This window comes from Anas platyrhynchos, chromosome 25 (assembly GCF_047663525.1).
Source record: "Anas platyrhynchos isolate ZD024472 breed Pekin duck chromosome 25, IASCAAS_PekinDuck_T2T, whole genome shotgun sequence".
Lineage (NCBI taxonomy): Eukaryota > Metazoa > Chordata > Aves > Anseriformes > Anatidae > Anas > Anas platyrhynchos.
Genome location: NC_092611.1, coordinates 9,907,377 through 9,918,191, shown reverse-complemented (window position 1 = coordinate 9,918,191; position 10,815 = coordinate 9,907,377). Strand labels below are relative to the sequence as shown.

General features: G+C 50.0%; 1 protein-coding gene across 1 annotated transcript; it reads left to right on the top strand.

The window, feature by feature from the left end:
- Positions 1 to 1,375: 1,375 nt before the first annotated feature.
- Positions 1,376 to 4,925, top strand: PTS (6-pyruvoyltetrahydropterin synthase). Its single transcript, XM_027444327.3, has 6 exons — positions 1,376 to 1,511; positions 2,051 to 2,130; positions 2,977 to 2,999; positions 3,922 to 3,978; positions 4,292 to 4,362; positions 4,501 to 4,925. Exons 1-6 carry the CDS (start codon positions 1,438 to 1,440, stop codon positions 4,640 to 4,642), a joined length of 447 nt encoding a protein of 148 aa, XP_027300128.1. The 5' UTR covers positions 1,376 to 1,437; the 3' UTR covers positions 4,643 to 4,925.
- The last annotated feature ends 5,890 nt before the right edge of the window (positions 4,926 to 10,815 follow it).

Sequence of the window (10,815 nt, the reverse complement as noted above, 5' to 3'; positions counted from 1 at the left end):
CAGCCAGTTTCTAATGATGCTAGGAGAGCGCTTAGTGGTGGTGGGCAGCGCTCTGTCACCCCCCCTTTTTATTTCATTTTTTTGTTAATCTTTTTTTTTTTTTTTTTTTTCCTTGTGGAGATGGGAAGGAGAAGCAGTGTCAGAAGTTCCCTGTGAGGATTGTAGCCTTCTAGAGTACTAAAGGCAGCGCTGCTGATCAACAGGGCAGGGGAAGAAAGATGCCCTGCAGTGCAAAGGCCCTGCTCTGTTTCAAAAGCTGCAGCAGCACACACTCCCAGCCCCTGCCTGCGTTGTGTGTACAGGCCGTACCCTGCTACCTCACAAACTGTGCTTTCACAGTTTATAACACAGAACTGAGGATCCTGCCCTGAGACTTGGAGTTTTCCCACTCCATATGTGCTCCATTACCCCCCGGGCACCAGGAGGGTCCCAGAATGGGGCAATAAGCTGCTGTGGTTATCTCCATTCGAGGCCCTGCAACACTGAGGATTCCCAGTCCCACTCCCTCTCCCAAAGCTTTCAGAAAATCACACGCTTTATGGATTCCTCTACTTGATCCCATGAACCTCATTACTGGAGCATGTGCCTGTAAGTCTGGCAGGCTTATAATCACCCCAGAAATCAAATTGGTTTGCCAGGCTAGAAAGGGAATAAGAATCTGGCAGCTCTTCTTGAGAGTGGTGCAGGGAAGGACTGCTCTGTGCTTCCTTTACCTAAAGCATCTCAAATCAACCAGATGAGCAAGGGGTGGGGAATTCACAGTTTAATAATCACTCCTCAGGTCCCATGGTGCTGCAGTTATTTTAGGGGGGTGGGAATGAGATCTGTGAAGTTGCCCCAGCCCCTTCAGGCAGGTATTGCTTTGTGAACACCTCCTGAGTACATTGAGAGCCTGACAGCTTTCCCCTGGCAGACCCACCCCTGTGCACTGGTGCATTTATAAAAACGCTTCGGGGAGCTGTCATTGTTAAAGAAAACAAACCCAAGCCAAACTGCTGGTCAAATCATTGCTGACATTACCCCTACGGGATGGACAGCCTTGAAAAAGGAAAAACAAAAGTCGTGACTCCCAAATCTGGGGGCTGGGGTCACCTTCTGCAACAACCCCTGGTCCTGTCCCGGTCTGCAAGCATCCCCCCTGCTGCTCGAGCCGGGTTCTTTCCCAGGGGGCCTCTTGGGCTGGGATCTGCAGCACCTGAACCAGGCAGAAGCTGCAGCCGCTCGGGGGGCACGGCAGCAGCACCCCTACACCCCCGTGCCGGCACCGCACGGCGCCCCCCGAGCATCTCCGGCACCGGCACCCGCGGAGCCCGGCTGGGCCCGGCACCGTGCGGCTGCGGGGCCGCGCTGCTCCCGCCGGGGGCGCTGCCGAGCCCCGGGGGCCCGGATGGAGCCGGCCCCGGTCCTTGTCCCGGTCCCGGCCCCGGTCCCGGCCCCATGGCACCGCCCGCAGCGCGCCTGGCGCGGCTCTCCCGGGCCGTGTCCTTCAGCGCCTGCCACCGGCTGCACAGGTCCGCGGCGGGGAGAGGAGAAGGAGGAAGGGGAGGAAGAGGAGGAGGAGGAGGAGGAGGAAGGGGAGGAAGAGGAGGAGGGAGCCGCCGAGCTGCGGAGCCCGGCCGGGGTTAGCGGGGGCTCGGTCCCGCGGGGGGCTCGGGACGGCTGGGTCCAAGGGAGGGTTTATTCCCCTCTCGTTTCTCGTGGAGCAGCGCATTTTGCTTGCTGGTTAATGCTGATTCTGCGTAGGACTTCGCTGCTGCCGCTTCCTGCTGCAGCCCCAATGGTTTGTGCTGTCCCCGGGGCCAGTGCTCGAACAGCCCTGGGAGCAGGCACCTGGCACGGAGCGTGTGTACAGAAACACCGAGCAAAAACCAACGTTGGCGGCTCCTTTTCATGGGGCAAACGCTCCTCCGGTTGTGTGTGTGCCTGCTGGGGAGGCAGAGCCCATGGGTTAGACACAAGAGAATTATAGGGAATAGCTGGAAAGCAGTCACGGGGGCAAAGCCACGAAAATCTGCAGTGAGTGCTGAAATGCCGCCTCTGCTTCCCGCAGTAAGGCACTGAGTGACGAGGAAAACCTGAAGCTGTTTGGGAAATGCAATAATCCGAATGGCCACGGGCACAACTATAAAGGTAAGGAGCTGGCTTCCACACTTGTGGGTACGGAGGGAGGCTGGTGTGAACGCACACAAACCCCTGGGCAGGCAGGGCCGGTCCTGTCCCAGCAGCCTGGTGTGGCTTTTAGTGCCTCATTTGTTGTGGTCGTTTGCTTGTTTCAAGCAAAATTATGGTGATTCCTCAGCAGCAAGGGGGCATGGCTATACAATGGCAGGGGTGTGCAAGCCATGAAGTTAAATAAATAATAAATAAATAGGTAATAAATACTTATCTCAATTCCCATTCATCTAATGAATGAAATTGAATCTGCAAAATCACTGTTTGTTTTGAATGAAGGTTTTTCTAATCAAAGTACACACAATTTAAACGGCCCAGAGACATTATTTGAAAGTTGTCCTCACAAGTTCTTCTCCTAGCATCTATACCCTATGCATGTAAAATCACATCTGCCCCCTTGACAGGCCTGATGGGCTCTGTCTGGGTGCTATAGGTGCCCTGAAACCTGTCCTCCAGAGCTCCGGCGTTACTGATGTCATGGGGAGCAGGTGCTTGGGATGTCATCTAGTTTCATGGGGCCTGCAAGGAGAGGATGCATCCCTCCTCAGGGATGCTGGGGTGTCCCTGGGCATCAGACCTTGGAGCATGACCTCTGTGAGTCCCTATTCCTAAAGCAGCGGATAACAATTTTATAAAACCAGTTGCACTTTTGAGTGTTGTGAAGCCTGCATCAGTCCTGGAGAATTGGTGATGAATGGATGGTCTGCCTTGATTACCAGTGCAATTTGTTCTCAGGTTTGTGGTGGCACATACATGACCTGACAATTCCTTTTTCTTTTTTTTTTTTTTTCTTTTTTTCTCCAGTTATAGTCACTGTGCGTGGAGAGGTAAGTGTGATCAACGTTTTCTGCCGTTCCTCGAGCAGCAGGGTGGTACTGAAGTTCCAGCTAATTGCTAGGTTTCCTGGGGTGTTTGTGGAAGCTCTGCACATATCACTGTAGAAGAAGGTTTCCCAAAGTCACTATCAATCACCTTGCCTCTAACAAGGACTTGCAGGTAACCGTGTTTAAGGCTTGTAACCATCCTCTGGGCATATAGTTTGTTGTGCCATAGCCTCGCTGCAGCTGGTGCAGGTGCTGTGGGGCACCCCTGGATGACTATGGAGCCGCAGGGAGGCACGGTGTGTCCGATGGGTAATTCTCTCTGCTACTTCTCAGGGTAGTTTGCAGTGAATATAAAAGAATTTTTCCTTCTGGAGTTGTTTTTCAGCTTTCATCCTGTCATTGTTCTGTGTATTTTGCAGAATGAGTTGTTTCAATATTTTCTAAACTCCTTTCTGAGAATTTCCAATTGTCAGGAACCCAGAGGAGGGGAGGCTCTGTTCAGGCCTGCAACTAGATTCGTAAAGCCTTCTACATTCCCCAAATTTGCTGTGAACTAGAGAACCTGCTTTGCCTTCTCCAGACTGGAACTTTGCCTTAGCTCAGACTGGTCTTTGCTTTGTCCATGACTGTTCAACCCAGCACTTCAATGCCTGTTGTCTGCCCGTGGCCATGCTAACTTCTTGCACTGGAGACTCTTTCAAGCCTTTCCCCTCCCTAGTGTCAGGGAGTGGAGCCATTGGAGTTGTTTATGTGTTGTGTCTAGCCTTTGGGAACATCACAAGGGTAGAGCTGGAGCTCAGCATGTGAGGGTGAAGAGAGATTTTCCTTGTGGCTCGGATATTCACTGATTTGTACTGGCTCACAGCAGCCCTGGTAATAAGGACCTGTAGCTAGGCTACTAATCTGCCTTTTGTTTTCCCTGCAGATTGACCCAGTCTCGGGAATGGTTATAAACCTGACAGACCTAAAAGAATATATGCAGGTAATAGCACTATTTTCCTAGACATCCCCTGTGAGAATTGGTTAGAGCTTAGCAATTTGTCTGGTGCCAGGGTGGCAACACGACGAGTTGATAATGGTAGGAAATAAAGAAGAAATTAAGGCGTGATTTAAGGCTGAAATGCTGGAGCACAGTGATGTGAGGCAGTACCATGTCTCCAGCTAGAAGTTAACAGCTGGATGCAGGGCTCTAACCCTTTCTTTATGTGCTGGTGCCTTGTACATGGTAGCAGGAGCCTTTGGTTTGCTGCATCATGAGCAAAATAATGGCTGACGGCACCGCTCTCTTCCTGCAGCAGGCTATCATGGAGCCGCTTGACCACAAAAACCTGGATAAAGACGTGCCCTACTTTGCCGAGGTTGTGAGGTGAGTGACGGGGTCTCCTCATAGTGGTGGTTGCAGGGAGGGCCAAGGAATGGTCTTCAGGGCTGGGTCCTGCAGCTGGGTGCAGCCCCATAAATGCCGCTGCCATCGGTTCTGAGCCTGCTCCTGTTCTGCTCTCAGCACCACGGAGAACGTGGCGGTGTTCATCTGGGAAAACCTCAAGAAGCTCCTGCCCATGGGAACTCTCTACAAAGTCAAAGTGTATGAAACGGACCAGAACATCGTTGTTTATAAGGGAGAAGAAGCAATCTCTGAGAAGTAAAATGAACTAAAACTCAGCTGGTCAGGAGCTCTGCTGCCTCATCACGTCAGTGATCACTTCAGCCCTGCTCCCTGTGACTCTGAGGTCTAGATGTCCACTATCTATTTCACAAGGACTGATGTAGATACTCTACAAGAATCCTTGCAGCAGTCTAGCAGTCTGGGCTCTCAGAATTTGTTGATTTGTCTGCCTTTTCCCAAGACATTCCTGTTTCATTAAACTGAAAAGCTGATGTGAAATTTGCAATTGTACCACATTAAATAAAGCAGCTTTCTAGCAAGGAGATGACTTGGCAAAGTGTACATCCCTAACAACCACCAAAGGCTTTGTTTTTTCTCTAATTAAACATCGGATTCATTTATGATTTTTAATAACCTGGCTTTAGTGCTGTTTTGCTTATTTATTTATTCATTTGCTGTGCTTCAGTCTCACTTCTCCCTGTGGCTAGCAGACCTTTCTCTGGCTGAGGAGGTGGCACCATGAGCAGTGCAGATGTTTTCAAAGCAACCCTTGGGATCCAAAGAGAAGGGTACGTTGTTCAGACTTCGTATGGGGAGCTGGGGAAATAAAAGCAGCTCCTTCTTGTCCAGCAGGGCTGGCTTACAGACTGCTCCCACAACACAGTGGCTGAGGGCTTGGTGTTGCACAGGAGGGAGCTGGAGTACCATGGTCCAGCTTCAGGGTTTACTTTGTTGTTTTTTTCTCATCTGCTTCCCACAGGTGCCTGGGGGATGTACTGGTTATCAAGCCAGTGTCCCAGTGTTGCCACTCTTGTGGAGTTTTATGGAGAATGCTTTTCATCTTGGCAAATTCTAGCTGTTTTTGACTCCTTGTGGTGCAAGCAGTCATTTTATGGGTATTCCATGATGCTGTCTCAGCTCAGGGTCAGAACAGAACTACAGATATAATCCTCAGCTTTCTGGACCTGCCTTTCTGCATCTGATTGTGGGCAGCTGAAATTGTAGCAGACAACCTGTGTGATACCTTGAGACCATAGTCACTGAAGCCCTCTGGAAGCTTTTTTTTTATTTATTTTTGGAGGAGGGGGAGGCTTTTATGAGTTCTGCAGGAATGGGATTTAGCTCTCCCCTTTCTTTCTGGAGAGAGCAGCCACCTTGTTTTACCGACCAACAGTTATTTGGTATTTTCATCATCATAATCCCTTGTTGTAAAGGTCTTGTGGACAAAAGGAGTGCTCGCTATGCATCAGTCATCAGGGCTGCAGCTTCCTGCTGCCTCTCGCAGATCAGGAGAGGCAGCACTGTTGTTGCTACAAAGGGTAAAGTTGTGAAATGTGCTTAAATGAACGCTAACCCAGTTGTTCTGAAGATTCCTGAAACTGTAGGTATACCGTGAAAGCTACGTGCTGGCAGAGGAATGCCTGTAAAACCAGTCAGGGAACACTGATTGTACAAGTTCCCATGGCTGTTTTAGGGGCCGTAAGATCAATCTGTCAGCCCGGGGCAGAAGCGATGGTACCGTGTGTAATTCTCCATCACACGAGCAATGTCCTCAGTAGTAGAGTAATTAGGAGGCATGGCCATTAAGAATAACTAAATGTGCATAATTTAAAAAGTGATATCCAGGGTAATAATTCCCTTGCTTTACAAGGAAATTATGTGGCTGAATAATGATAGCAAACAGCACCATTTAGAAAAGTTTAATGAAGCTTGCCTAATAGTTAACCTTGGCTTCATGTTACTACAGGCTGAAGGTAAAGTATCTCTCTCTTCCTACTGGCTCTGCTGTACGGTAATTTTTACAGCTCCAGAAAACACCTTGACTGCTTTCTTTCAAACTGTGGCCACTTTGTAGGAGGATGGTTCTGTGCTGGCTCCTGTCTTCATCCATCTTTGCCCAAACTTTGTGGATGAGCTCCTAAGAAGGGCTAGAAGGAGATGAGGGATGTTCCTGCCAACCTTCCTGTCTGGCGGAGGAGCCCCAGCACTGCTTTCTTTGCCCTTAAAGGTAGAGCTTTGGGGAGCGGGTGGCTGAAGGCTCACTCCAGTGTCACACAAGTGCTCAGTAGAGCAGCTGAGGGGGATGCCACGCTGCTGGCAGTGTCACACCCCCACCATTTTCACTCCAGATGTGGCACCAGTTGTTTTTTATTCAGTGGGCTCTGGCCGGGGAGGCTTTGCACCTTAGCTGGATGCTCCTGCCATGTTGTAATTCACTGGTGTGATGCACCGTGCCTCTCTGCTAATGTTCTGTAAATCATACTGGGTGACAGCTGCTGCTTCCGACCCACAAAGCCTTTGGTATGGTCAGGGCATCATGGAGACTCAAAAATTTCGTGTCGTGTCTTTCTCAGAAATGTAATGAGCTGTTGACACTGATGACAAAAAACAAGCAAACAAATGGATGTTATCTATACAGCATGGCAATTTGCTACTCTTAACCAGAAATCAGGTAGCTGGGACAAAAAGAACTAGCCCAAATTCCTGATCTTTTACTGCAGTGCAATATAATGCTGACCAAGTCCCACATTACCTGGGCCACTTGTTTTTATTGCTGCATTGTGTGTTGGGGATGGCCTCAGGTCCTCCACTCTGATCCGTCAAGTTTAAATCACAGCAGATCTGCAGCGATGGAAATGGCTTGGGGGAAGGGGGCTGGTTCTATCCAAGCTGGGATTGCAGTTGCCAGTGTCCCAAGAAGTTATGGTGTGTGCCTTCCCTCCTCTCAGCTGCTTGAGGGGTCTTGGTCTTTGCAGGAGAATGTGAGCTCCATGTAGGGAAGTCTTCAGGAATCAGCCTCCAAATTCATGGGTTGGGGAGAAGTGTATAGAGAATTAACTGGCATCATTAAATATTAAGCACCTCTGTGCTGTAACTTAGTTACCGAGTGATGGAACTGTTTGAAGAACTGCTCAGGTGATGGGGGGGGAGTCCAGGGAGGCAATTTGGAGTTGAAAACAGAAACGTAAATGGCAGCATAATGATGGCAAGATCAGAAATGTGCTGTGTGGTATTTAGGGACTGAGCGGGAAGCCCCCTGTCTGCCTTCCCATCCCATGGAAGGTCCTTAATCAGGCTGTACAGCAGGGCAGGGGGAACGGGGAGCCTGTGCAAGGAGTCCACATCTCAGATGCTTGTGCTGCACTCGTGCTGTGTTGTGCTTCAGCTGCTGTGACCCTGTGGCTCTGTCTAGCAGGGCAGCAAAATGAAGTTTGAGACTGCCCGGTGTCAAAGCAAAGCTGTTAAGCAGCAGCTCTTCCTTTTAATTAGTTGTTCCTTGGGAATGTTTTCCCATCCTGCCTCATGGCGAGGAGAAAACATCTTAGCCTCTTCTCTGGGCTTGAAACAAAATGACCACAGGACTGCGGGGTTCATCCCCAGCTTTTGCAGTGTGGGGAGTGGCAATTGATCATTTTCCCATGAGGTCTGAAATATCAAACAGGGCAGAGCGAAAGGGACACCGTTACAGAAGGATCAGCAAAAGGAAAACACCATCCGGAGCGCAGCCAAGTTCTGCCACTCAGCATTACGTGCCACTCCCTAGGCTGCTATTAATATTTCATTGTAGCCCCAACAATGACCATGTTAATAAATAATCCAGATGCCGTTTCAGATGAGGGACAGGCAGCCCCCACCAGGAGCTCTTCCTCCTAGAGCTCACCCCTGGAGCGTGGCTCCTGTGGATGCGCAGTGGAGGCTGCAGGGTGCTTGCAGCCCCTGTGCCCCAGGTGCCATGGGGAGGAAGAAGAGGCTGAACAGGACCTCAGAGCCCGTGATTTTGGGAAAGGACACCGTGAGCAGAGCTGTTGGGAGAGGAGCTGCTGCCTGTGAGAGCTGTGGTGTCACCCAGGGGTGGGCCAAGCCCCTTGTCCTGCAAGCAGCCGTCCCTCTGGCTGCCCTGTAGTGCACCCAGCTGTCCTTAAGAGATGTGGCTTGCTCCATCCTGGGCTCGGGGAGGGCAATGCCACCATTTTGGAGCACAGCATGAGGCCATAGGGAAGCAGTGCTGGAGAAAAGAGCAGGAAGGGAGGTTGAGGGACTTGCCGTGCTCTCCCGCTGCGAGGAGCATCTCGTGTCCTGTGTACTCAGTGAGGCCGGGCCGGGGGAAGGGAGTGCGTGATTGCATCTCGCACGCACAATGGGAGGCGTCCTGTGACAAAGCGAAGGCTTGGGCATTTTCTGATGTTTGCCATACCACCCCATGTTCTTTTAATTGCTGTGGGTGTGGGTGTCCCTAGGTACACTCAGGTCATTTGGGTGGGAGGGTGAGCAGGCCTTTGGCTTTTACCATACTAGAGGTTGGGGTCTATTCGGACACTGCTGGAGCAGGGGTTTGGAAAACTGAATGTCTGCTCTAGAAGTGATGTAGGAATGTCTGGAGATGGCATCTCTGAACCAAGTGTTCCTGCCACAGCTCTGTAGATGCCACCTGATGCTCCTTTTATCCCCATCCATCCCCAGAGGGTTACAAAGAGGGCAAACATCGCTGTATTTCCACGCAAAAGTGATGGGTGCTCTCAAGAGAGCCAGGGCTAAAGCCACATCTTGTTCTGCAGCAGTAGGGTTTGGGAATGATGCAGATAGAGTCAGTATCTAATCCAGATTGTCGTGTTAAAGTGAGTGAGGCACTTCCTCCTGCTGTATATAAGCAGGAGTAGGAAATGTCGGTGAGAAGTTGAGCCTCGCAGTCCAATAAGTCGTCCTGCTGATTTCTTTGAAGCAGCGTGCTTCACCTGGAGTAAGCAATGGGAAGTTCAGGAGTACAGCAAGTGAGTGGAAGGGCAGGGAAATGTTTAATGGTGTTTTATCACTTAGATTGTGCTGTTTGCCTTAGCCACTCTGATAATTATTAAACAGGATTTTAAAGCAAAACACCTGCAGTAGGAGCAGAGTACTTTACCACCGGCTGCTGTTTATGGGCAGCTCTCTGGCGAGTGTCAGAGATGCGCTGGGGAGATAAACGGTCTCATTTTCATGGGCCTTACCCAAATCAGCCTACCTGGCTGTGTGGGAAAGCACCAGGGCTTTCTTGGAAGTGAAGACAGGGTGGACAACTAGAGAGAGGCCTACCAGGCAGCATTTTTAGGAGAAGGGGTTGCCTTAAAGGCGATGACTGCTTCTCCCTCTACGTGCATCCACACAGCTGTAGGACCGGGATGGTCTCTGCCACGGACTCCTGCTGCAGACCTCAAAGGTTCTCCTAAATCCTTGGTGTCCTGACCCAGAGTCTGCCAAGGAGTGGGGCAGAGAAGGCAGACACGGGCAGGGCCAGGCACTGTGCTGCCTCCTCTCATCCCTTGGGACTTCTAGCTCTGAGTCAAAGGAGGGCCTTTCTGCTCCTCTCCCTGGTCATGTCTGAGAACTTAATTTTATTGAGGAAATTTCACAGAGATGGAAAAAGAAATGCTGGTGTTTACTGCTGAATAGTGCAAAAGTTCATGAGAATGCATGGATGAGGGTTATTATTGGGACGAACCCAGCAGGAATCCACCTCTGGAGCTGGAAGACCCCGCACTCAGAGTTAGCAGGGGACCTGGGAGTTGCCCAAAGGTTACTTAGAAGGCAACTTATACCTTTTATCCAAGGCAAAGAGCTGTTATCTTACCAGATAGAGGTATCAACAGTAAGATTACAATAGAACGGTGGTCTACAGCACTTAAGTAGGATTTTATTGAGTGCTATGTACTGCAGTAGCAGAACATATAACATGGTCTTGGTTACTCAGGACCTGCTAATTACCCTGCCGTGAAACAGATGCCAATTTTAATTGCTGGAACATAAAATGTATTTCTATGAAATTCTGCAGAAACATTCTGCTAATGCATCACCCCATATGAGGCATGGTCAAATTTTCATTCATAAAATCGTGCCTGAGACTTTATGACTTTAAAAACCGACCGCTGTACAGCCCTCCAGAAAACAGGGAAATAAATGGAAACCAGCATGAAACAACTGGAACTTTGTGCTTGCCCTGAGAAGCCTGAGTGCATGAAAGGGAGGAATCTCTCTTATTTGATGCAAACCATGGCTTTTTGAGATAGACAAATCTGAGCAAACAGTGGACTTGAGCAAGACGCTCCCACTTGAAAGCAAAACCAGCCTCAGCAGGGAGAAAGGAGGAGAACGGTGTCTGGAGTCCACAGTCATAGGCAAGGTAAGTCACCTTGTGCTGGTCCAAGGACAGGTGAAGGCAAATTCCCCACTGCATGCTTC

Bases quoted from the DNA above. Each gene is read 5' to 3' on its own strand.
- PTS (XM_027444327.3), top strand. From the start codon at position 1,438: ATGGCACCGCCCGCAGCGCGCCTGGCGCGGCTCTCCCGGGCCGTGTCC. The intron at 3,000-3,921 runs GTAAGTGTGATC...TTTTCCCTGCAG, and splicing joins TAGTCACTGTGCGTGGAGAG to ATTGACCCAGTCTCGGGAAT. The intron at 4,363-4,500 runs GTGAGTGACGGG...TTCTGCTCTCAG, and splicing joins TACTTTGCCGAGGTTGTGAG to CACCACGGAGAACGTGGCGG.